This window comes from Sus scrofa, chromosome 3 (assembly GCF_000003025.6).
Source record: "Sus scrofa isolate TJ Tabasco breed Duroc chromosome 3, Sscrofa11.1, whole genome shotgun sequence".
Lineage (NCBI taxonomy): Eukaryota > Metazoa > Chordata > Mammalia > Artiodactyla > Suidae > Sus > Sus scrofa.
Window position 1 is genome coordinate 56,762,082 of NC_010445.4, and position 27,004 is coordinate 56,789,085.

Below are 27,004 nucleotides of genomic sequence, written 5' to 3' on the forward strand. Positions count from 1 at the left end.
GGGAAGCCCGTTGGGGCTAGGAGAACCTAGAGGTCGCCACATAAATGCTCCCTGTCGGCTCTGCTGCCCTCCCCAGGAGTCAGGTCCCAGGTCCCAGCGGGCTCGCCTCGGCCGCAGCTTAGCCTGGGACGCCCTCGCGTGGCTGCTTAGGGCCTGCGCGGCCCAGCTCCCCGGGTCCCGCCCCGCTGTCGCGATTGGCTCCCGGGCTCAGCCCCAGCTTCTTGATTGGTCTGCCCTGCGGGTCCTGTCGGCGCCGAGTGGTCAGACCCGACGGGTGGGCAGCGCTGCGTCCGCCTCGCCCGCCGAGGCCGCGCCTGCGCCTGTGCGGGTGGCTGTGCCCTCACCCGCCAGCGGGTGGGCGGGGGCCGAGGCCGGCATGGCGGCGCCGCGTTCCTGCGCGGAGGGCCCCTGCTGCTCCCACCCCAGCGCAGCGCCCAGCGTGCAGCAGACGCTGGACGAGATGGACTTCGAAAGGGGTGAGGAGGGCGCACGACCCTACTGGCCCGGGGCCTTCCGGCCTCACCAGGCCCGCGGGGCAAAGGAGGTGGCCGCGAACTCGGGCCACGGGTGAAAGGCAACTGGGGGACTGGTCGGAGTCTGGGCGGGCCGTGGGATCCCCGCTTCCGCGTAGTGAGAGCCCGCCAGTCACCTGGAGCGAGTTTAGCATTAGAAACACCGGCTCGCTTACAGGTCTATAAACAGGCATTGGCTTCAGTAACTTTCCCCCGTGGACAGCGGGGCCCGGATCCTCAACTGGTGTGACCCTGGGAGACCCAGGCCTGCTTCTGGGCCTGAGATGGGCCAGGCAGCAGAGTCTGCAACTGGGTTATTGCACCCTCCCCGAGGGGATGGAGCTTCAGACTAGGGGGGCTGCCTCTTGCAAAATATGTGTTGGGGACCGAAGGCATCAGAGATGGCCTTGAGGCAGGTGATGTCATTCCTCCCTGTGGGCCCTGCAGGGTAAGTCTTTTGCCCCAGACTATATGGAAATTTTGTCACCAGTAAGGAATAGTGTGAGGTTCTTGGGAACCAGTGTATCATCTCGGATCAGAGGCAGCCTATGCAGTAATAACCCTGTAGTCATTTGTTAGGTGGATGCTACTGTTTTACAGACATTCCCATCTCTTACTGTTAAGTGGCTGTTGCACCTGCCTTGTTCCCTCCATCTCTTTATTTGGAGAGGGGTGGTTTAGAACAACAGTAACTTAAAATTTTTTTCTATTATATTTATGGTTGTACAACCATCATCACAACCTAATTTCACTACATTTCCATCCCAAACCCCCAGTCCACCCCTTCCTGGCTCCCTCTGGTAGCAATAAGTTTTTCAAAGTCTGTGAGTCTGTTTCTGTTGCAATTAAGTTCATTTGTTTCCTTTTTCTTAGACTTCACATATAAGTGATAGCATATGATGTTTGTCTTTTGCCCTCTAACTTCATTTAGTATGGTAATTTCTAGATCCATCCATGTTGCTGCAGATAACATTATTTCATTCTTTTTTTTTTTTTTCTTTTTTGGCCCTTTCTAGGGCCGCTCTTGCAGCATATGGAGGTTCCCAGGCTAGGGGTCCAATCAGAGCTGTAGCCGCCGGCCTACACCAGAGCCACAGCAACGCCAGATCCGAGCCACGTCTGTCACCTACACCACAGCTCATGGCAACGCCGGATAGTTAACCCCCTGAACGAGGCCAGGGATTGAACCGGCAACCTTATGGTTCCTAGTTGGATTCGTTAACCACTGCGCCACAATGGGAACTCCATTATTTCATTCTTTTTTATGGCTAATATTCCATTGTATATATGTACCATGTCTTCTTATCCACTCCTCTCTTGGTGAACATTTAGGTTGCTTCCATGTCTTGGCTATTGTAAATAGTGCTGCAATGAATATTGGGCTACATGTATCTTTTTAAGTCATGGTTTTCTTGAGATCAGTGCCCGGAAGTGGGATTGCTGGATCATGTGGTAATTCTTTGTTTTTTGTCTTTTTAGGGCCACACCTGCGGCATATGAGGTTCCCAGGCTAGGGGTCTCATCAGAGCCACAGCTGCTGGACTATGCCACAGCCACAGCAATGCCAGATCCGAGCCGCACCTGTGACCTACACCCTAGCTCACAGCAATGCTGGATCCTTAACCCACTGAGCGAGGCCAGGGATCGAACCCTCAACCTCATGGTTCCTAGTCGGATTCGTCTCTGCTGTGCCACAATGGGAACTCCTGTAGTAGTTTTGATTTGCATTTCTTTAATAATTAGTGATGCAGAACCACAATAACATTTATTTGGCTGATCAGTTGCAGTTTGGTCAGGGCCTTGCTGAGCTGGCTCGTTCCTTCTCTACATGGTAGCAGCTGGGGCGACTTTGCTCCGTGGATTGCAGTTGGCTGTTCTCCACGTGGGCAAGTTCATTGTGCTGCTTAGTCTTCCTCCCAGCATTGCAGCTTCAGTCTGAGAGCACATGTTCCAAGAAACAGGAGAGGTAGCTGCCAGTCTCTGATAGCCTGAGCCCATACCTAGAAAGCATCATTGATGCTGTGTTCCATTAAACAATGGTGAGTTTGTTCAAACTTCAGGGAAAGGGTTTACACCCACTTCTTTAAGGAAGGAGTGGCACATAATTTAACAATCTTTAATTTACCTCCTGGAGGTAAATGGAGGGAATGGTCACAAAAGAACTGTTTGAGGAATTGACATTGAGGTTGAGACCTGATGGGGAAAGGCTCATTTAGCATTCACTCACCAATAGTTATTGAATACCTCCCTCCACCTCATGTGCTATCCTCTGAGCTACTGATGTGGTCCCCTCTTGGCCTTCTGGCATTCACCCTCACCCTCTTACAATGTTTTCTCCTCTCCACACAAAAGCCAGAGTGACCTTTTGAAAGTGTTAAAAATAGGATAATTTCATTGCTTTTAGAATAAATCCAAATTCCCTATGTGACCTGAGCAGCTCTCTGTGGTCTCATTCTGGTCTGTTCTGCTTCTCTGCCCCCTTTTAGTCCCCATCCTTTCCTTCCTCCAGTCACTGTGTTTCAGTCGCCCTGATCTTGTATGGTTTCTGAGACATGCAAGATCTCTTCCTGACTTAAGGCCATTGGCTTGCTGTCCCATCTCCTTGGAATGAACTTCCTCCAATCATTAAGCTAGCTAATGCTTTTCTGTCTGGTCTCAGCTCAGATGTCACCACCTCAGAGTGACATCCTATAACGCATAGCTCCCCATGACAAAGAGTTATCTGGTCCAAAGCGTCGGTCATACCCTGTTGAGAAAGAAACCTTGCCAAGGGAATTCCCATTGTAGCACTGCAGAAACTAATCTGGCTGGTATCCATGAGGATGTGGGTTTGATACCTGGCCTTGATCAGTGGGTTAAGGAACTGGCATCGCCGTGAGCTGTGGTGTATAGGTTGTAGACACAGCTCGGATCCCGTGTTGCTGTGGCTGTGGCATTGGCTGGCAGCTGTAGCTCCGATTTGACCGCTACCCTGGGAACCTCCATATGCCGTGGGTTCAGCCCTAAAAAGCAAAAATAATATAAAATAAAATTCTAGGGGAGTTCCCGTCATGGCGCAGTGGTTAACGAATCTGACTAGGAACCATGAGGTTGCGGGTTCGATCCCTAGCCTTGCTCAGTGGGTTAAGGATCTGGCATTGTTGTGAGCTGTGGTGTGGGTTGCAGACGAGGCTTGGATCCCGCATTGCTATGGCTCTGGCATAGGCCAGCAGCTATAGCTCCGATTAGACCCCTAGCTTGGGAACCTCCATATAACGCGGGAAGCGGCCCTAGAAAAGGCAAAAAGACACACACACAAAAAAAGAAAAAATTCTAGGTTGACATTTATTTCCACCCCCCCACAATCCTTTGGCAATATTATTTCTTTATCTTCTTGTTTCTGCTACTGATGTTAAGAATTCTGCTGATTATCTGATTGGTATTTTTTAATGGGTGATAATCTTTTTGATAATTTTTTTAAAATTACTTAATGAATTGTATTACATTTACAGGTGTACAACAATCATCACAACCAAATTTTATAGCATTTCCATCCCAAACCCTCAGTGCATCCCCCCCACCCCCCAACCTGTCTCATTTGGAAACCATAAGTTTTTCAAAGTCTGTGAGTCAGTATCTGTTCTGCAAAGAAGTTCATTGTGTTCTTTTTTTAGATTCCACATGTAAATGATAGCATGTGATGTTGGTGTCTCACTGTCTGACTGACTTTACTTAGCATGATAATTTCTGGGTCCATCCATGTTGCTGCAAATGCCATTATTTCTTTCCTTTTAGTGGCTGAGTAATATTCCATTGTGTATATGTACCACATCTTCTTTACCTACTCCTCTGTCGATGGGCATTTAGGTTGTTTCCATGTCTTGGCTCTCATATATAGTGCTGCAATGAACATTGGAGTACATGTGTCTTTTTGAGTCATGGTTTTCTCTGGATAGATGACCAGGAGTGGGATTGCTTGATCAAATGGTAATTCTATTTTTAGTTTTCTGAGGAATCTCCACACTGTTCTCCATAGTAGTTGCACCAATTTACATTCCCACCAATAGTGTAATAGGGTTCCTTTTTTTCTGCACCCACTCCAGCACTTATTGTTTGTAGACTTTTTGATGATGGCCATTCTGGCTGGTGTAAGGTGGTTCTTTTTGGTAATTTTTTAATGTTCTCTTTATTCTTGATGTTGTGTCATTTCACTATGCTAGTTTTTTTTGTTTGTTTTAATGGCAGCACCTGCAGCATAGGCAGTCCCCAGGCCAAGAATTGAATCCAAGCTGCAGCTGCAGCAATGCCAGATTCTTTAACCCACTGCCAGGAATCAAACCCACAGCTCTGCAGTGACCCAGGCCACTGCAGTCAGATTCTTAACCCACTGTGCCATGGTGGAAACTCTCACTAGATTTGTTTTTAATCAGTCCTTCTTGAGACTTATGTGGTTTTTCATCTGAGAACTCAGGCTCCTCTCAATTTCAGAATAATTCTCAGATATTATCTCTTCAAACACTGCTTCTCTCCCATTCTTTTTTTTTTAATTTTTTATTTTATTTATTTTTTCCACTGTACAGCATGGGGACCAAGTTACACTTACATGTATGCATTTTTTTTCCTCCCTTTGTTCTGTTGCGATATAAGTATCTAGACATAGTTCTCAAAGCTGCACAGCAGGATCTCATTGTAAATCCATTCCAAGAGCAATAGTTTGCATCTGAAAACCCCAAGCTCCCAATCCCTCCCTCTCCTTCCCTCTCCCCCTGGGGAAGCCACAAGTTTATTCTCCAAGTCTATGGTTTTCTTTTCTGTGGAAATGTTCATTTGTGCTATATATTGGTATCATATGGTATATCATATGGTATTTGTCTTTGTCTTTCTGACTTATTTCACTCAATATGAGAGTCTCTAGTTCCATCCTTTTTTTTTTTTTTTTTTTTTTGCTTTTTAGGGCTATATCTGCAGCATATGGAAGTTACCAGACTAGGGTCAAATCAGAGCTGCTGCTGCCACCCTAGAGCACAGGCACAGCAACACCAGATCCGAGCCAAATCTTTGACCTACACCATAGCTCATTGCAATGTCAGATCCTTAACCCACTGATTAAGGCCAGGAATCAAACCCACATCCTCATGGATACTCAGTTAGATTCCCTTCCACTGTGCCATAATGGGAACTCCCTGCTTCCCTCCGGTTCTGTATAGTTTCCTCTGTTTTTAAACCCCTATTGGTATGTTCTATTGTTCATATTTCTTCACCATTCTTAAAATTTTTTTTCTTTACCATTTTGTATGATTTTCCAAATCACTAATTCTCTGTTTGGCCACGGCTACTCTACTGTTCAATTGTCTGTTGTTTTGTTTCAGTGATTATACTTTTTTTTTTTTCTTTTGTCTTTTTAGGGCGCACTTGCACACTTGCAGCATACAGAGGTTCCTGGGCCAGGGGTCTAATCGGAGCTGTCGCTACCGGCCTACACCACAGCAACAACCGATCCGAGCTGCGTCTGTGGCCTACACCACAGTTCACGGCAATGCCAGATCCTTAACCCACTGAGCAAGGCCAGGGATCAAACCCACAACCTCATGGTTCCTAGTCGGATTTGTTTCCGCTGCACCACGACGGGAACTCCTCACTGATTCTACTTTTAATTTGACTTTTGTTTCAGTTCTGCCTGTTTTTTTTTCCCCCTAATGCTCTTTTGATTTGTGGATTCTGAACACATTAAACATTGATTTAAACTCTTTTTTTTTTAGTTTTTAGTTTAGTTTTTTGGTTGTGCTGTGCAGAGGCTGATGTGGGATCTTAGTCCCAGACCAGGAATTGAACCCAAGCCGCAACAGTGAAAGCATTGAGTCCTAACCACTAGACCACCAGGGAACTCCCTTTTCAAGTCTTTTAGATTGTGCTGTTATGGCTGATTTTTCAAACCTGCAGTTTTCCAACTTGTTGTATTTGCTGACTGTCTCAAATGGCAGTGCATTGCTTCTCATTTTGCAACTTTTAATCTTTGAGCCTCCCGGGGGTTGGGGGAGGGGTCCCTCTTTGTAAGATATCCTCACACTCAACCTTTGTTGGCTTGTGGAGGCATCCTTGCAATTTAAAAAAGTCACCTCTACCTGGCCCTTGTAAGGTTCACCTGTCTGGATTAGTTTTAGCGCCAGATCCAGATTATGACAGCTTCTAAGATTTGGGGGTTTGTTCCACAAGGGTAATGTAGTTAGGAATAGCTCCCAAGGTGCTTAAGTCAGGGGATCTGATTTTTTTAGGTTTTTTCTGCCTTTGCTCTCTTCTCACACTTATTCAGATGGTGCCTTTTCTCATTTCCTTTAGGTTTCTGTTTAAATGTCATGTTTTCAAAGATTCTATCCTTGACCACTGCTTATACCCTCTCTCTGCTTTGTTTTTCTTCACAGCACTTAGTGTTGCCTGACTTATTTTATATATGTATTTTTTTCCTTATCTGTTTCCTTTAATTAGCTCCATGAGATCAAAATTTTGCGTGAGGGGGAGTCTTTCATTCTCGGCTGACCCCTGGTGCCCAGAACAGTGCGGGATCCATTGTAAGTGTTCGGCAAATTTTTGCTGAAGGAGTGAAGTGCCAGGCACTTGGTCCCCGCTGCTGTTCAGGGCAGGAGAATGGAGACTCTCCAGGCCCCCTTCATCTGAGATGGGGCACAGCCTGCCCCTGGCCTGTACACAGAGCCTCACTCTGCGCATTCCCCACCATGAACGCAGCTTGCCACTTTGCTCCAGACCCTACCCAGCGTTCCAGCCAAAGCCCCTGAGATGTGTGTACGGGAGACTCTGGAGGTGCCACCCATTCGGCAGCTGCTCACCACTTTGGCTGTGGTTCTCACTTGGTGCTGGCACCTGGCAACGTCCTTTTCTTGCCTTTGACTGTGACTGTATGATGTATGTATGTACAGTCTAGTATATTGTATATATATAGTATATTGTATACACATACAGATTGTATATATGTATATTCAAGCATCGTAAACAGTACTTTAAACAACAATGGCGTGTGTGTGTTTGAAGTGGGAAGGAGGGTGACTGTGTTCGCCCAGTATCCTGTCCTGGTTAGACAAGCCTCTGTATGTCTTGTTCACGGCGGTGTCACCAGCACGCAGGACAGTCCTTGGCACGGAGGAGGTGCTCAGTTATGTTTGTCAAGTGGACAAATTCCCACTTTGCAGATGAGAAAGCAGAGGTCAAGCAGTAAATGGAGCACCAAAAGCCCCCAGCCGCCCGGTGTTATTCAGGGCTTGAGTTATGTTTCTGCAGGAATCTGGTCGGCAGCCCTGAACGGGGACCTGGGCCGAGTGAAGTATTTAATCCAGAAGGCGGCAGACCCCAGTCAGCCTGACTCTGCTGGCTACACTGCTCTGGTGAGCTGCTAGGGGGCCCGGTGGAGGGGAGAAACCTCAGCGGGTGATGGGGGGGGGGTCCTGCTCTCTGTGGGGGGAGGTCTGCATTTCCCTTCTCCTGCCCCCTCTTCTCTCCCAGCAGGGTTTCCATGCGAACATCACATCACGTGAACCTGGGTTTTAATTAGCGCAGGTGCCTTGCATAAGTTATTTAGCTGCATTTTCATAATGGTCCTGTGAGTTAGGGATGGTTATTTCCCCCATTTTGCAGTTGCAGAAACTGATGCTGGGAATGAAGGCAGTGCCCAGTCACCTGGTGGCCAGTGGGGGTCACCAGTGCCCCTGACCCCACCTCTGTTCCCTGCAGCACTATGCCAGCCGCAATGGGCACTATGCTGTGTGCCAGTTCCTGCTGGAAAGCGGAGCCAAGTGTGATGCCCAGACCCGTGGTGGGGCCACCGCCCTGCACCGGGCCAGCTACTGTGGCCACACGGACATCGCCCGGCTCCTGCTTTCGCACGGCTGCAACCCCCAGCTGGTGGACGCCGATGGCATGACCAGTCTGCATAAGGTGCGTCCACCCCGCAAGCTCATGGGCTACAGCAGCTTGTCTTCTTTCCATCTCTATAAACGTTAGAACATGTTCACCGTAGAAGACATGGGGAGAACAGGAAAGCGTAATAGTAGGAAATGGACTAGCTGCTGCTCACATGATAGGTGTTCACAGGCCCCTGGACAGATGTGCTGGGGTCACTCAGAACCTGCAGCATTCTCGTAACGTCCTGGGAGTGCATATGTATGAGGAGTATGACTTGTCCCTGCCTGCCTCCCTGCCTTCCACAAACATTGGCACTTTTTTTTTTTTTTTTTTTTTTGGCCAGAGACAATTTGAAATTCATCTCACAGCTGCTGACAACACACCATTGCCTGAGGCAATAAAATTAAGAGGCCCCGTCTGTACTCATGGAGATAATATTTATGCTAAATAAAGATTTAGGTTCAGGAGTTCCTGTTGTAGCTCATGGGTTAAGAACCTGACATGGTGTCCATAAGGATGCAGGTTTGATCCCTGGCCTCACTCAGTGGGTTAAGGATCCAGCATTGCTGTGAGCTGTGGTGGAGGTCGCAGACATGGCTTGGATCCTGTGGCGTAGGCCGGCAGCTGCAGCTCTGATTCGACCCCTAGCCTGGGAACCTCCATATGCTGAGGGTACGACCTCAAAAAGAAAAGAAAAAAAAAAATTTAGATTAGGATTTGAACTGGTGTTTGGTCCTAATATTAATTTTGATATCTTTCAGAAGCCCTGAAGCCCATCCATCTGTCTTTTGGCGGGAGTAGGGATAGAAGGATACCTCATAGGTAGTGAGAGTTTGGACTTTAAGGTCAGACAGGCTTAAAATTCCCCAGGCTGCTACACTGACTCTGTGACCTTGGGTGAGTTACTCAACTTTTATAAGCCCCAGTTTCTTTATCTATAAAATGGGAACAGTAGGAGTTCCCTTGTGGCATAGGGGTTAAGGATCTGGCGTCACTGTGTGGCTCTGGTCACTGCTGTGATATGGCTGTGGCCAAAAGGGGGGGATAGTGATGGTTCCTAGCTCTGCTGGTTACTATGAAAGGTAAATAAGATAATCTCTGTAAATCAGCTAACTCTGCTCTTTTTTTTGTCTTTTCTAGGACTGCACCAGTGGCATATGGAGGTTTCCAGGCTAGGGGTTGAATTGGAGCTGTAGCCGCCGGCCTATGCCAGAGCCACAGCACTGGGGGATCCGAGCCACATCTGCAACCTACACTACAGCTCACAGCAACACTGGATCCTTAACCCACTTAGCAAGGCCAGGGATCAAACCCGCAACCTCATGGCTCTTAGTCGGATTCATTAACCACTGAGCCACAACGGGAATGCCAACTCTGCTCTTTTTCTGAGGATGTAGGCTGGGATCCAGATTGGGATCCTTCAGCTCAGAGGGGAAGAGCAGGAGTCCAGGAACCCGGGCCTGTTGTTCTCTGCTCATCTGACAGTTCCCAGAGGGCAGGGGCCATGTCTGATGTGTCTCATGCCCCCGGCACCCAGCACACTGCAGACAATGGGAATGTTTGTTTGTAAAGATGCTGACATCCAAGATTCTGTACTTTTTTCTTTTTTTGTGGTTGCACCTGCATCATATGGAGGTTCCCAAGCTAGGGGTTGAATCAGAGCTATAACTGCTGGCCTACATCACAATCACAGCAACGCAGGATCTGAGCTGTGTCTGTGACCTACACCCTTAACCCACTGAACAGGGCCAGGGATGGAACCTGACTCCTCGTGGATACTAGCTGGGTTTTTAACCCACCGAGCCACAATGGGAACTCCTATACTTCTTTTTATTTTGTTAATTTATAATGATTTTTATTTTTTCCATTATAGCTGATTTACAGTATTCTTTCAATTTTCTGCTGCACAGCAAGGTGACCCAGTCATACATACATGTATACATTCTTTATTCTCACATTATCATGCGCTGTCAAAAAATATGGACTGCTTCATGAATTTGCCTGTCATACTTGCACAGGGGCCATGCTAATATTCTCTGTACCGTTCCAGTTCTAGTATATGTGCTGCCGAAGCAAGCACCTGTACTTCTTTTTTTTTCTTTTTTTGCCATTTCTAGGGCCGCTCTTGTGGCATATGGAGGTTCCCAGGCTAGGGGTCTAATCCAAGCTGTAGCCACTGGCCTACATCTGAGCTGCGTCTGCAACCTACACTACAGCTCATGGCAGCGCCAGATCCTTAACCCACTGAGCAAGGCCAGGGATCGAACCCACAACCTCATGGTTCCTAGTTGGATTCGTTAACCACTGAGCCACGACAGGAACTCCTGTACTTCTTTTTTTTTTTTTCATTTTTTTTATTACCCAAATGAATTTATCACATCTGTAGTTATATAATGATCATAACAATCTGATTTCACAGGATTTCCATCCCACAGCCCAAGCACATCCCCCCACCCCCCCAAACTGTCTCCTCTGGAGACCATAAGTTTTTCAATGTCTGTGAGTCAGCATCTCTTCTGCAAAGAAGTTCCGTCTGTCCTTTTTTCAGATTCCACATGTCAGTGAAAGCATTTGATGTTGGTGTCTCATTGTATGGCTGACTTCACTTAGCATGATAGTTTCTAGGTCCATCCATGTTGCTAAAAATGCTGGTATTTTGTTCTTTTTGATGGCTGAGTGATATTCCACTGTGTATATGTACCACATCTTCTTTATCTACTCCTCTGTCGATGGGCATTTAGGTTGTTTCCATGATTTGGCTATTGTAAATAGTGCTGCAATGAACATTGGCGTACATGTGTCTTTGCGAGTCGTGGTTTTCTCTGGATAGATGCCCAGGAGTGGGATTGCTGGATCACATGGTAGTTCTATGTTTAGTTTTCTGAGGAATCTCCATACTGCTTTCCACAATGGTTGCACCAATTTACAATCCCACCAACAGTGTACTAGGGTTCCTTTTTCTCCAGCACTTATTGTTTGCAGACTTTTGGATGATGGCTATTCTGGCTGGTGTAAGGTGGTACCTCATCATGGTTTTGATTTGCTTTTCTCTAATAATGAGTGACACTGAACATCTTTTCATGTGTTTCTCGGCCATCTCTGCACTTCTTTTTAATATGCAGCCTTGAGCAGGGAAGCATGGCCACTGAGCCAAGGACACAGGAAGGAAAGAGCAGGTGGACTGGCAGAGTGGCACCTGGGTGTCCCGCCATCCTGCACACTGGGATTTGTTGGGAGTTGGGGAAAATCTGCTCAGACTGCCAGCACCTCCATTTCCATGGGACCTTTTTGGGTGCCGAAAGAGCCCCAAAAAGAAGTGGAACACGAAGGAACAGGGCCTGGGGGGGCGGCTTCTGACTGGGGCCTCTCTCCACAGGCTGCTGAGCAGGGGCACGTGGACATCTGCTCCCTCCTGCTGCAGCACAGCCCAGCCCTGAAGGCTATCCGGGACCGAAAGGCACGGCTGGCTTGCGACCTACTGCCCCACAACAGTGACCTGCGGGACCTGCTGGCCGGCTGAGTGGCCCCCTCCTGTCTCAGGCTGCGTGCAGACGGCACAGACTAGCTCTCCAGGCCCCCTCTCAGTCACTGCAGGGTGGGAAGCTGAGGCCAGGAGGCCCAGGGAGAGCCCCATCCTGGCCGCTGTGGAATCGGGGGGAGCAGCTGCACGGGGCTGCAGGGCCCCAGCCTGGACAGACGACCTCACATTAAATGAGGTCACGTGGAAACGCCTACCCAGTGGGAAAAAATAAAGTTATATCCTTACCTCACCCTGTGCACAGAAGTACATTTCGAGTAGTTTAAAGACCTAAATGTAAAAACACAAAACTGTGCGACAAATGAAAAGCTGCTTTCTAGCCAAGTGACCTAGTACAAGTCACCCTACCCGTCTGTCCCTGGCCCTTGTGTCTCTGTAGCGTGTCTGTCGCGGCTGGTGCCTCGGGGTCCATGTGGGGTTAGACGAGTGAACATACGGGGGGCCTGGGGGCTCCTGGTGCTTTGCAGGCAGTGTGTGGTCTCCCACACCCCCCAGACTGGCCCGACACTTGTGTATACACCATAATATTAATTTTTACCATCTGATAGACTAAAAAGTGTTACTGTTTTATTTTGTGTTAATGACCAGTAAGTTTGAACACCTGTCTGCTGTGAACTTCCTGTCCATACCCTTTACTCATCTAAAATTCTACTTTTTTTTTTTTTTGACTCATAGGCATTGTTTATGTGTTCTAGATATGGATCATTTGTTGTTTTTTCTTGTTAGGCCACGCCCACAGCACATGGAAGTTCCTGGGCCAGGGACCGAATCTGCTGCAACACACTGGGAACGCCCCTTTGTTTTACATATAAATTTTTTCTTTTTTCTCCCATGCTGTCCCTTGTCTTAACTGTGTTTGTTGTTCTCTGTCCATGGAAATTGGAAGCGCTCCGGTGGATAGCAGTTTGGCAGTATCTGTTAAAACTTAGGTGAGCAAGGCCAAAGAAATATTCATCCATGTGGACAAAGCTGTGTGTTTACAGAAACATTTACAAAGATGTGCACTTGAGCATGCATGTGGTGTATATGAGAAAAAAAGAGGGGAACCCCCCTGAGCGTTCCCACTGGTGGGCTAGTGCGGTTCTGGCACATGTGGGTGCAGATATGCTGATGTGGAGAGTGGCAAGTGTGACCACACTGCTCTGTCGGTAGACAGATCTGGGCATACACAACACAGGAAGAACATTGGGTGGTAGGCACTAAACTGCCCACGGTTTCCCTGGGCTCTGTGGTGAGCATGCTTAGCCAAGTGGTTCCTGAGCTTGATTTGCTGTTTGGGGGATTTTTTGTTTTCTTTTTAGGGCTGTGCCCACAGCATTTGGAAATTTCCAGGCCAGGGACTGAATCAGAGCTGCAACTGCCAGCCTACATCAAAGACACAGCCATGCCAGATCCAAGCCACATCTGCAGCCTACACCACAGCTTGTGGCAATGCTGGATCTTTAACCTACTGAGTGAGGCCAGGGATCGAACCCACATCTTCATAGATACTAGTTGGGTTCATAACTTGCTGAGCCACAATGGGAACTCCAATTTTTTTTTTCTTGATAAGTAATAGCAGTAGTAAGTTAATACAGTGAGCTCCATGTGAATACCAATAGTTTCTGCTGAGAATTTCAGGTGCAGTCTGCTGGAGCCCTCGCCCTCAGACGTTGTTGGAGGGGTGTCTTAGAGTTGGTGGCCAGTGGTGGGGGCCAAAGCTGAAGTCCTGCCTTCTCCTGTCTATATCCCCTCACTCTCCTCCAGGTAATTCTCCCTCGTCACGACCACAAGTCACCTTCGAAAGAAAGGTGGACGATAAGCTTGGGCTCCTCATGTCTCAAAACTTGGAAGCACTGAGAAGCCAGCTGGGGGTGGGGCCTCGGTCTGCCTGTGACCTGCAGTTCTCCTGCTCGGCCTGGATGCCTGCTCGTGTTTCTCCAATTCTGGAGTCTTACTCACTAGCTATCAGATTTCCTTGAAACGTCAAGGCAGAGGTCAAGGCGCAGCCAAGGGGAGGCATACTTGGTGTCCCGGGAAAATTAGGAAGTTTGACCTTGGCAGCTGGAGAGGGACTGCTCTGCGACTGGATTAATGGTTCATGTTCATAGTTGGACCTGGGGCGGATCTGAGCCTCACCTTCCTGGGGAGGGTCGTGCTGTGCCTGGCAGGTGTCCGTGGGGACCTGCATGTGGGCCATCAAAGGCTCTTCAGGAGGCACAAGATGCTGATAACAGGCCAAGCTTGGCTCTGGGTGGTGGCCTAGCTTAATGCTAAGGCCTTCAGAGTGGTGGGGGACAAACCCACCAGGAGCAGCTGGGAGTGATCTGGGAACTGGCCAGGTGAGAAACAGCTCGATTTCTTCAAGTAGGTGCCAGCTGAGGCAGATGTCAGCCTCCTGGGCCTGTGGTTTGGAGGTCTTCTTTAAGGATTCTGGTCCTTCTGCTAGGGCAGTCATGCTGGATCTTCCAAGGTCTCCACAGACAGACCTCATACTTGACCGTGTTTTCAAGTGGGAGCTATTTCCCCTGAGCCTAGGCTGGTGGCCCAGCACCCAGGATGTATGTTATTGGTTGAATTGCTTCTGAGTAGGTGCCTGGGGGCAGGTGGCACCGGTGCAGGATGGCAGGTATCTGAGGATGCAACTGACTCAGCTCAAAACAGCTTTCTCCTGCCTACAGCAGGCTGCATGCCCGCACTGGTATTTCGGTGGTGTTACAGAGCCACTGAGTTATCTGGCCAGGGCACAAGCCTCTGCCCTTCCCCCGGAGATAGCTCTCTATAAAAGGGCTGAGCCTCTCAGCTTCTCTCACTGGGAGCATGGAGAGCGGGGGGACCATGGACTTGATCAGCATCCAGCAGTTGGTAAGGCCACAGGGCAGTGGTCTGGGTGCCCTGGACTGTCTCAGCAGAATGAGGAGCTCAGGCAGTTTCTTTCTTTAGCCTGTAGAGTGGGTTTTAGGAGTCAAGACCTGGTCTGTCTGCCGAGTCCTCATGTGAGGTGGTGAGGGGCTAGGGAGCAAGAGAGGGAAACAGTGAGAAAGATGCTGCGTCATGGTGGGCAAGGAAATCCTTGAGTTTAGTGGGTTTTGCCCTGGGCTGTGATGGCCAAAGAGGAACACAAAGTGGCAGGTCACCCTAGAAGACACACGTGTGGCTGGGGTGTTTAGCTCAATTGCACTGATGGTCCAGAGGGTCTGGCTGCCTTGGCTGGGGGCAGGGAGAAGGGTGCCCTGGGCAGGGAAACAGGAATAGCAGTGGCACTTTGGGATGTCTGCTGTGGGGAGGTGGGGTGTGGAGGGTGGTGAGGCTGATGGCCACAGCCAGGGCAGCCTCAGCAGCCTCTTGCTGGGAGGTGGGCTGCAGGGCCTGAGTGGTTTCATGTTGCCTGGGTTTGCTTTTCAAAGCCCAAGGCTCTGCCATCCTGTCATTCCAACTTTTTCTCTCCCCTCAACACGCTTATTCCTCAATGCTCCCCAGCTCCTGAGTCCCGGGGCTGGGGGCCGGGAAGGAAAAGACAGGAAGAATGTATAGCAGGTTCTGCCCTAGGCACTAGTCCCTGGACGTCACAGCTCCAAGGGGTAAATGCTGGCTTCACCCCATTTTACTGTGAAGAAACAGAGCTTCATGAGGAGTCAAGATTTGAACCCAGGAATCTTACCCAGAAGGCATCTCCTCTGTCCCTCTGGGCTTGGGGTCAGGTGGCAGTGTGGCGTGATCTGGTAGGAATGTAAGGACAACAACTCAGGAGGGCAGCCATGTCAACCACCCGGGCTCACCTGGACACAGCCCAACAGTATAAATAGATGCAGTGTCAGGCCCCCTGCTGCTAGTTTCTGTGACAGTATAGGGCAGGCCGCAGGCGACACCGCAGGCCATGAGCCAGTGATAGCCATGGGTGTCAGGAGCAGCCCGTGTTTAGACTGCCCATGAGCTTTGACAGGGGTCAGGCCAGCTCTCAAATCACTCCGGGCAGGGACACCCCCCCACCCGCCCCGTACAACACAGCCATGTTTTCTAACGCCTTCTCTTAATTTTTCTGATCCTTTATCCTTGTCCTGTCCTGTAGGTAAGTGGAGAGAGAGGTGAAAGGAAAGAACTGGGACGTGGACATAGAGTTCCTGATCCTGGAGGTGGGCTTGCACCTGGAGGCTGGGGCCCCAGGAGGCTGAGGCCCAGGAGAGGCGGAAACTGGAGGAAGAGAAGAGGAGCAGAGTGAGTGACCGGGTAGCTGGCCATGAGCAGGGCCCCACAGCTTGAGTGCTGCACTTCTTTTGTGGGCAGGGAGGATGGGGTTAGAACAGCTGGAGGCTGCCCCAGGGCTCCCGCGGCCAGCAGCTAATGGCTGGCATGGCCCTGTTTCCACCCCCTTTCTGCTCCAGCTTGAAAGATTTAACAGTTCCAGAATTAACTTGGAGAACCTGGCTGACTTGGAAAAGTTGGTTCAAAGACGGAGAGAAAAGCGACTAAAACGCAGAGTCCCCCCCAGGGCACCTGAGCCTGAGGTCAAGGTGAGAGAGAAGGTGGGGTGAGTGTGGACAGGGGTGGGCCCACACCAGGGCTGGAGCCCGAGAGCAGGAGCCCCCTGCCACTACGGCTGCCCAGCTGGCCCCTGGAGCCCCCCAACCCCTGCTAGTTTGCCTGGGCTGCTGCCAGAACAAAGTGCTGCAAACCAGGGGCTTAAAAAGCAGCTGTTTTTTGTCTCATAGGAACATTACGTCTTGGAGGCTGGAAGTCTGAGACCAAGGTGTTGGCAGGGCTGGTTCCTTCTGAGACTCTGGGGGGAAATCTGTCCGGGCCGGCGGCTGTCTTTGCTGTTTCTTGGCTTGTGGCCACATCACCCCAGTCTCTGAGTTCACGTGGCCTTCTACCCATGTGAACGCCTCTGGTCCCTTTTCGTAAGGACACCAGCCATACTGGACTGGGGCCCACCTAACTCCAGTATGACCTCATCTTAACCAATTACAGATACAGTGACCCTATTTCCACATAAGGTCCCCTTCTGAGGTACTGGGATTATTAGGACTTTGACATAGAAACCTGCAGGGGGCACAACCTGACACCCCGTCATGCCAATTTAGTCAGAGTCTTCTTTTCTGTCTTTTTAGGGCTGCATCCATGGCATACAGAGGTTCCCAGGCCAGGGGTCGAATCGGAGCTGTAGCCGCCAGCCTATGCCACAGCCACAGCAACGTAAGATCCGAGCCATGTCTGCAACCTACACCACAGCTCACGGCAATGCTGGATCCTTAACCTGCTGAGCGAGGCCAGGGATCGAACCCACATCCTCATGGATACTAGTTGGGTTCTTAACCCACTGAGCCACAACAGGAACTCCTAGTCAGAATCTTCTGGGAGCAGGCTTTTTTTTGCTGATTATCCCCAGCTCTTTGGAACTGCCTGGTTAGGCTGCTGAGGCTGTGTGGGCAGAGACCTGGCATGTAGAGTGAGCCCATCTTGTCTTTTAACTTCCTTAGCCGCAGCCTGAAGCCCCGCTGGAGCCCGTGGACCTGGAGGTGTTCCTGAAGGCAGCTGCTGAGAACCAGGAAGCCCTGATTGACAAGTACCTGGCAGATGGAGGGGACCCCAATGCCCACGACCAGGTAGCGGGAGTGGGTGCAGGCAGGCGGCCTTCAGTGTGGTCTAGTCCGGGCCTAGGAAACTGCAGGGCTTTCTGGTTTTGGGGGCACAGATCCTGATGCCTCCTGGGTCAGGAAGGAGGGGCCCTCCATGTGGCAGGAGAGATAGCAGCTCTGTTCAGGGAACCTGGCACCAGGGACGGGATCCGGGCTGGACCCTCCAGAGGGTGACGTGCTCCCTGAGCCTAACCTCCTCCACCCCCCCACCCCCCAGCTCCACCGCACAGCCCTGCACTGGGCCTGCCTGAAGGGTCACGGCCAGCTTGTGAATAAGCTTTTGGAGGCGGGGGCCACTGTGGACGCTCGGGACTTGGTGAGAACTGGGGAAGGCCCATGCCCATGGCAGACCCCCTGCCTGGCATTCCCGTGTCAGCTACTTTGGTGCTTTTGCTTTGCAGCTGGACAGGACCCCTGTGTTCTGGGCCTGCCGCCGAGGGCACCTGGACATCCTCAAGCAGCTGCTTAACCGAGGTGCCCGGGTCAATGCCCGGGACAAGGTGAGGGGCACACTTTGTGGGGCGGCCCATTAGGAAAGGCAGGTGGAGAGTTCCTATTGTGGCTCAGTAGGTTAAGAAAACCTGACTAGTATCCATGAGGTTGCAGGTTCGATCCCTGGCCTTGCTCAGTGGGTTAAGGATCTGACGTTGTCGTGAGCTGTAGTGTAGATCACAGACGCTGCTCAGATCCCAAGTTGCTGTGGCTGCAGCTCTGATTCGACCCTCGGCCTGGGAACTTCCAAAGTGCTGCGGGTGCAGCCCTAGAGACGAAAAAAAAAAAAAAAAATTAAAAGAAGGCAAGGCAGGGGGGGAGTCTAGCAGGTAGCATTCAGCACTCACTGCTGTGGCCTGGGTTCTCTCCCTGCTCTGGGATCTGAGATCCTACACCAAACTGCCTCATGCCACAGCCCCAAAAACAGGAGAGAAAAAAAAAAAAAAAAAAAAAGGCAGTCAGGTGGGGGTTCCCTGGAAGCCAGCGCTCTCCTGGGAAGAGAGGCGCAGCTTTTGGGTGGCCTGACCTGCACTGGCTCCCTCAGATCTGGAGCACGCCCCTGCATGTGGCCGTGCGCACAGGTCACTGCGACTGCCTGGAGCACCTCATTGCCTGTGGAGCCCATATTGACGCGCAGGACAAGGTGGGCATCTGGTCATCCCGGTTTGGGGTCCCTCCCCCAGGGAGACCCATCTGCTGACCCGGCACCCCCGGGTGCAGGGGTGTGGATGATGCCCCTTTTCTCGACAGGAAGGGGACACGGCTCTACATGAGGCCGTGCGGCACGGCCGCTACAAAGCCATGAAGGTGCTGCTGCTCTATGGAGCCAAGCTGGGTGTACAGAATGGGGTGAGTGAGTGGGGCCGCAGGGGGTTGGCTCCTCGGGACAGCAAGGACTGACCCAGCATCCTTGTTCCAGGCTTCAGTGACCCCAGTGCAGCTGGCCAGGGACTGGCAGCGGGGCATCCAGGAAGCACTGCAGGCCCACATCGGGCACCCCCGTACCCGGTGCTGATGACGGACCTGCGGGTCACTCGGCCACATTCCATCCCCTTCACCTCCCACCCCTGTGCCACTCATGCATCTGGTCTCACCCGGGTGGTTCTCCCTCAGTCATGATTCCGTGCCCAGGGCTGCTTCGTTGCCTCCAGGCAGCCCTTGCAGAAGTGGGGGCAGCTCCACACATGCTTGACAGGTAAAGAAGCAGGCCTCCCTGTTCCAGCCTCAGGGTGACCTGCTCCCTGCCAGGGTGTGAGCTGAGGGCTGACAAGGAGGACCCCAGGTGGGCAGGAAACGAAGTGGGTCCAGGGGAGGGGCTGTGGAGGCAGGTAGGGACCCGGGATGGAGCAGGAAGGAAACAAGTGTCGACTTCCCCCATGTCCACTGACTGGTCCTCAGTCTGGAGGTGACCAGACCCCTGCCCTCTGCAGGGCCCGCTTCCTGAGACGTGTGGTCCAGCACCTGGCCAGCAGCCAGTCCCAGCCCCGCAGCTACCCTTGGGCACAGGCTTCTCCAGGAACCTCCCTCCCTATCAGCAGCAACCCTGGTAGTGTCGAGAGTGGCTCTAGACTGTTGGCCTTGGGGCTCTGGAGTTGGGTCCGGCCATCTGGAGCCCTGGGGGGCTACTCAACAGGTTTGACCCCCACTGCAGAAGGCCAGACCCAGCTGGGTTGCCTCAGAAGCCCCAAGGCTGATGAGCTGGAGCTAAGATTTAGGGAGAACTTGTGCCCGCTGCCCTGGGCTATAGCCAGGCCTGCCAGCTGTACTTTAGGTGGCCAGCTGGTGGCTCTCCTTGCAGGGAAGTGCCTGGGTGCTGGGGTTGCTTGTGGCCCACCCAACTTCTGGGGCGGTGGCCCGTAACCCTTCTCTGCCTCGGGCACTACCGCTACCCTGGCCCTAGAGTGCGCTTGGGCCTGGCCCCTGTGCCTGTGCTGCTCAACCCGCCTCAGGCAGGATGTGGGGCAGCGCTGAGCTCGCCTACTCCCTTCCCCTCCCTGGCTGCCCGGTAGTGGACCGAGGACCCACCTGCGCACACACCCTCCCAAGGCTTCCTCCTCTCACCGTCCTTTCTGGGTCAACTGCACTGGCGCAGACTATTCTGCTGGCAGGGCGGGGTCCTCAAATGCCAGAAAGTCAATCTGAGAAGAACTCTGCCCTAAAGAGAACCACAGGCTGGAGGGATGGGCTCCAAGACCAAGGTTAGCCTCCCTCACATAAGTTACCTGGGTCCATGTCCACTTTGCAGCAGTTACGTTACTCTAACCGGTGGCCTTCTCAGGCCAAGGTCAAGGCAGTTTTTTACTGTGAAAAATACAGCAGCTCCCAACAGGGGCCACATGCCTTCCCCTCACACGGGCAGTTCCTGCGCTGTAGTGACAGAGCCCCGGTCACCCAGACGCTGGGGCCACGGGAGAAATCAAGTCCATGGAGAAGACGACTTCCCATCTAGAAAATGGGGACACTTAAGTGCAAGAAAAAATTCCTTTTTATACCATCAGTATTTTGTTCATTAAAACTGGTTGACTGTCCACAGCCTGGTCATCTGTTCTGGGCTGGAAGGGCTGAGTCCTCAGGCACTGGGCCTCATCTTCCTCAGCAGCAACGCTCAAGCCTGATAACCATGCCAGCCTGACAGCAAGGTGCTGTTAGGCAGGCCCCCAAGGACAGGGCAGGGAGGCTGGGCAGTCCTTCTCCGCCTTGACAGCCTATTAGAATCAGGACAGGAGTTCCCATTGTGGCTCAGTGCGTTAAAAACCCAACTAGTATCCATGAGGATGCAGGTTTGATCCCTGGACTCACTCTGGGTTATAAAGGATCTGGCATTACCATAAGCTGTGGTATAGGTCGCAGATTTGGCTTGAGCCTGGTGTTGCTGTGGCTGTGGTATAGGCTGGCAGCTGCAGCTGTGATTTGACCCCTAGCCTGGGAACTTCCATATACTGTGGGTGCAGCCCTAAAAAAAAAAAATCCTTTGTTTTGGACCCAGGGATCAGCATGCAGATGACATGCTTGTCTGTGAAGGAAATCCTAAGGAATCTACGAATAAAACAAACCCCCCAAAACCAAAAAGCACCTAGAATAAGGGGGTTTTCCAAGATCTCGGGATGCAAGATAAACATACAAAAACCTAATTTTATATACTTAGCAATGATTCTGAACATAAAATTGAACACATGGTACCATTTATAATTGCCATAAAGAAAACCCACTTAGGTGTAAATCTAACAAAACATCTGAGGTCTTGTATGCCGAAAAGTACAAAATACTGATGAATGAAATCAGAGTTAAGTAACTGGAGACATAGCCACAACAATCAGACAAACAAAAGAAATAAAAGGTATCCAAACTGGAAGAGGTAAAATTGTCACTCTATGCAGATGACATGATACTATATACAGAAAACCCTAAGGACTCTACATAAAAATTACTCCAACCAATGAATTCAGCAAAGTAGCAAGATATAAGATTAACATTCAGAATCAGTTGTATTTCAGAGTCAGGATTAAGATGATGGAGTAAAAGGACTGGAGCTCACCTTCTGTCATAAAAGCAACAAAATTACAACCAACTGCTGAACAACCTTCAACCAAATAAACTGCAACTATCAATAAAGACATCCTACTCCAGAAGACAAAGAGGAAGCCACATAGAGATGGTAGGAGGGGCAATTATACGATATAAGCAACCCCCTACCTGCCAGGTGGGCGGCCCACAGAATGGAAAGTGGACTACAGAGGCTCACCACAGAGTGAGGGTTCTGAGCCCCACAGGTTCCCACCACTGGGGATCTGGCACTGGGAGGAGCTGCCCCCAGAGCATCTGGCATTCAGAGATAGAGGGGCTTGTGTGCAGGAGCTCCCTGGGAGCACACAGGCTTTCATGGGCATGCAGTGATTCTTGGAGGATTGCCTGGGAAAATGAATGACTGGCTTTTTGTGGGGGAAGGACATTGGAGGCAAAGGTCTTGGGAACAATCATAAACCTTAACTCCCCTGTAGGTGGCCACTGTGGAAAAATTAGGGCTGAGCAGCCCCAGGCCAAACAAAAAACTGGTTGGGAACACAGCCCCACCCACCAGCAAACAGGCTGGCTAAAGACCCCCCAGAAACACAACTGCCTCAAATCTCAGAGACAAAGCCCCACCCACCAGAGGGATAAGAATCAGGTCCATCTACCAGCGCGCAGACACCAGTCCCTGCCTTCAGGAAGCCTGCAGCAAGCCCCCATACCAACTTCGACCACAAGGGGGCAGACACCAGAAGTAACAGAGGCTACAACCCTTCCGTCTGCAAAAAGGAGACAACATCAAAAGTCTATACAAAGTGAGAGTTCCCATTGTGGTGCAGTGAAAATGAATCTGACATCCATGAGGATGCAGGTTACATCCCTGGCCTTGCTCAGTGGGTTGGGGATCTGGCATTGCTGGGACCTGTGGTGTAGGTCAGACAGGGCTCAGATCCTGTGTTGCTGTGGTTGTGGCATGGGCCAGCAGCTGTAGCTCTGATTTGACACCTAGCCTGCAAACTTCCATGTGCTATGGGTGTGGCCCTAAAAAGCAAAAAAAGAAAAAAAGTCTATACAAGATGAAAAGGCAGAGAATTATGACCAGATAAGGAAACAAGAAACAAAAAAGCCAGAAAAACAGCTAAGTGATCTGGAGATTACAACCTCCATTAAAAAGACTTTAGACTAATGATAGTAAAGATGATTCAAGATCTTGGAAATAAACTGGAGGCAAAGATTGATAAACAACAAGAAATACTGAGGAAAGAAACAAGGTTTTTTAAATTACTTATTTACTTATTTGCTTTTTAGGGCTGCACTCATGGCATATGGAGGTTCCCAGGCTAGGGGTCAAATTGGAGCTACAGGTGCCGGCCTACACCACAGCCACAGCCACTTCTGCGACCTACACCACAGATCATAGCAACACAGGATCCTTAACCCACTGAGTGAGGCCAGGGATGGAATCCCCAACCTCATGGTTCCTAGTTGGATTCGTTTCCACTATGCCACGATGGGAACTCCAGATATAGCAAGATTTAAGGATTAAGCAAGCATATATACAAAATACAAAAACTGAAATTAAAAATTCACTGGAAGCAACAAACAGCTAAATACAGGAGGCAGAATAACAAATAACTGAGGTGGAAGACAGACTAATGGAAATCGCTGACATGGAACAGAAAAGAGAAAAAAAACTGAAAAGAAATGAAGACAGTCTAAGAGAACTGTGGGACTACATTAAATGTACCAATATCCATATTACAGGGGTGCCAGAAGGAGGAAAGAGAAAGGGCCAGAGGAAACATATGCAGAAATAATAGCCAAAAACTTCCCTAACATGGGAAACACTCAAATCCAGGAAGCACATGAGAGCCATATAAAATAAACCCAAGGAGGAACACCCTGAGACACATATTAATCAAACTGACCAAAATTAAAAACAAAGAGAAAACACTGAAAGCAGTTAGGGAAAAGAAGCAAGTTAACATACAAGGGAACCCCAATAAGGTTATCGGCAGATTTTTGAGCAGAAACTCTGCAGGCCAGAAGGGAAAGGCACAATATAATCAAAGTGCTGAAAGGAAAAAACCTCCAACCAATATTACTCTACCCAGCAAGGCTCTCATTCAGATTTGATGGAGAAGTCAAAAGCTTTACAGACAGGCAAAAGCTAAGAGAATTCAGTACCACTAAACCAGCTTTACAACAAATACTAAAGGAACTTCTCTAGGTGGAAAAGAAAATGCCACAACTAGAAACAAAAATGAAACAGAAATGACAAGGCCCATCGTTAAAGCCATGCATACAGTACGGGTAGGAAATCATCCACACGAAAACATGCTACCAAAACCAAAAAAAAAACTGTAGGCATTCCCTTCGTGGCTCAGTGGAAACAAATCTGACTAGTATCCATGAGGATGCAGCTTGATCACTGGCTTCGCTCAATGGGCTAAGGATTCAGCATCGCCATGAGCTGTGATGTAGGTCACAGACATAGCTCAGATCCTGCATTGCTATGGTTGTGGCCCAAGCCAGCAGCTATAGCTCCTATTCAACCCCTACCCTGGGCACCTCCATATGCTGCAGGTGTGACCCTAAAAAGACAAAAAGAGTAATAATAAAGATTATAAGAGACAAAGAAGGACACTGCAAGAGTTACCGTTGTAGCACAATGGAAACAAACTCAACCAGTATCCATGAGGATACAGGTTTGATCCCTGGCCTCGTGCAGTGGGTCAGGGATCCGGCATTGCTGTGAGCTGCGTGCGGTGTGGCTCAAGATGGCAGCTACAGTTCCAATGCAACCACTAGCCTGGGAACCTCCAGGTGCCACACCTTCAGCCCTAAAAAGCAAAAAAATAAAAAAGCAAAAAATAAAAATAAAAAGGTCACTACATAATGATCAAAGAATCAATCCAATAAGAAGAGTATAACAACTACAAATACATGCACCCAACACAGCATCACCTCAATATATATGGCAATTGTTAACTATAAAAGGAGAAACTGACGATACACAGTAATAGCAGGGGACTTTTAACACCCCACTTACAGCAATGGACAGATCATCCAGACAGAAAATGAACAAGGAAATAGAGGCCTTAAATGATGCATTAGACCAGATGGACTTAATAGGTATTTTTATAGAACATTCCATCCGAAAGCAGCAGAATACACATTCTTCTCAAGTGCACATGGAATATTCTCCAGGGTAGATCACATTCTGGGCCACAGACCAAGCCTTGGTAAATTTAAGAAAATTAAAATCCTATCAAGCATTTTTTCCAATCACAATGCTGTAGCATTGTAGAAATCAACAAGAAAAAAACTGCAGGAGTTCCCATCGTGGCTCACTGGAAATGAATCTCACCTGTATCCATGAGGATGCAGGTTTGATCCCTGGCCTCGCTCAGTGGGTTAAGGATCCGGCATTGCCATGACCTGTGATGTAGGTCACAGACGCAGCCAGATCTGTCATGGCTGTGGCTGTGGCTGGCAGCTATAGCTCCGATTCTACCCCTAGCCTGGGAACCTTCATATGCCGTGGGTGCAGCCCTAAACAGACAAAACAAAAAAAAACTTCCAACAAACAAAAGTCCAGGACAAGATGGCTTCATAGGTGAATTCTATCAAATATTTAGAGAAGAGTTGACACCTATCCTTCTGAAACTATTCACAAAATCTGCAGAGGAAGGAACACTCCTAAACTCATTCTATGAGGCCATCATCACCCTGATACCAAAACCAGACAAAGACACCACAAAAAAAGAAAATTACATGTCAGTATCACTGATGAACATAGATGCAAAAATCCTCAACAAAATACAAGCAACCCAAATTCAGCAATACATTAAAAGATCATACACCATGATCAAGTGGGACTTATCCCAGGGATGCCAGGATTTTTCAATATCTGCAAATCCATCAGTGTAGTATGATACACCACATTAACCAGGTGGAGAATAAAAACCCTATGGTCCTCTCAATAGATGCAGAAAGAGCTTTTCAGAAAATCCAACACCCATTTCTGATAAAAACCCTCCAGAAAGTGGGCATAGAGGCAACCTACCTCAACATAATAAAGACCATATATGACAAACCCACAGATAACATAATTCCCAATGGTGAAAAGTTGAAAAAATTCCTCCTAAGATAAGGAACAAGACAAGGATATCTGATCTCACCACTACTATTCAATATAGTTTTGGAACTCCTTGCCACGGCAATCAGAGAAGAAAAAGAAAGAAAAGGAGTCCAAATTGGAAATGAAGAAGTAAAACTATCACTGTTTGCAGATGACATGATACTATACCTAGAAAATCCTAAAGACGCTACCAGAAAAATGTTAAAGCTCATCAATGAATTTGATAGTTTCAGGATACAAAACTAATACACAGCAATCAACTACATACTAACAAAATAAGATCAGAAAGAGAAATTAGGGAAATTATCCCATTTAACATCACATCAAAAAGAATACCTAGGAATAAACATACCTAAAGAGACAAACAACCTGTACTCTGAAAACAATAAGGTGCTGATGAAAGAAAGCAAAAATGACACAAACAGATGGAAAGATATACCATGCTCTTGGACTGGAAGAATCAATACTGTCAAAATGACTATGCTACCCAAGGCAATTTACAGATTCAATGCAATCCCTATCAAATTACCAAGGACATTTTCACAGAACTAGAACAAAATATTTTAACATTTCTTTGGAAGCACAAAAGAACCAGAATAGCCAAAGCCATCCTGAGAAAGAAAAATGGAGCTGGAGGAATTAGGCTTCCTGACTTCAGACTATACTACAAAGCCACATGCATCAAAATCATATGGTACTTGCACAAAAACAGAAATATAGATCAGCAGAACAGGAGAGAAACCCCAGAATTAAACCCACACACCTATGGTCAACAGAGAATCCAGAAGTAAACCCAGACACCTACAGTCAATTAATCTTTATATTTTTAAAATTTTTTATGTCTTTTCTAGGGCTGCACCCACACAGCATATGGAGGTCCTCAGGCTAGGGGTCTAATTAGAGCTGTAGCTGCCAGCCTACACCAGAGCCACAGCAACGCGGGATCCCAGCCAGGTCCGCAACCTACACTACAGCTCACAGCAACACTGGATCCTTAACCCACTTAGCAAGGCCAGGGATCAAACCCGCAACCTCATGGTTCCTAGTCAGATTCGTCAACCACGGTGCCACGATGGGAACTCCAATTAATCTTTTATAAGGGAGGCAAGAATATAAACTGGGAAAAAGACAGCCTCTTCAGCAGGTTGTACTGGGAAAACTGGACAGCTGCATGTAAATCAATGAAACCATAAGACACCCTCACACCACGCACAAAAATAATCTCAAAATGGCTTAAACATAAGACACCATAAAACTCCTAGAAGAGAACATAGGCAAAATATTCTCTGACATCAACCATACAAAT

At 49.1% G+C, this 27,004-nt stretch overlaps 2 protein-coding genes across 2 annotated transcripts; both read left to right on the forward strand.

Annotated features, from left to right (window-relative positions):
• ANKRD39 (ankyrin repeat domain 39) lies at positions 285 to 12,172 on the forward strand. Its single transcript, XM_003124915.4, has 4 exons — positions 285 to 476; positions 7,782 to 7,885; positions 8,232 to 8,435; positions 11,779 to 12,172. Exons 1-4 carry the CDS (start codon positions 377 to 379, stop codon positions 11,920 to 11,922), a joined length of 552 nt encoding a protein of 183 aa, XP_003124963.1. The 5' UTR covers positions 285 to 376; the 3' UTR covers positions 11,923 to 12,172.
• ANKRD23 (ankyrin repeat domain 23) lies at positions 14,743 to 19,142 on the forward strand. Its single transcript, NM_001315720.1, is given in 10 exon segments — positions 14,743 to 14,784; positions 15,989 to 16,057; positions 16,060 to 16,134; positions 16,302 to 16,430; positions 17,397 to 17,522; positions 17,773 to 17,871; positions 17,957 to 18,055; positions 18,592 to 18,690; positions 18,798 to 18,896; positions 18,967 to 19,142. Coding segments are annotated over 10 exon segments (918 nt in total). The 5' UTR covers positions 14,743 to 14,757; the 3' UTR covers positions 19,063 to 19,142.

Bases quoted from the DNA above. Each gene is read 5' to 3' on its own strand.
- ANKRD39 (XM_003124915.4), top strand. From the start codon at position 377: ATGGCGGCGCCGCGTTCCTGCGCGGAGGGCCCCTGCTGCTCCCACCCC. The intron at 7,886-8,231 runs GTGAGCTGCTAG...TGTTCCCTGCAG, and splicing joins CTGCTGGCTACACTGCTCTG to CACTATGCCAGCCGCAATGG. The intron at 8,436-11,778 runs GTGCGTCCACCC...CTCTCTCCACAG, and splicing joins GCATGACCAGTCTGCATAAG to GCTGCTGAGCAGGGGCACGT.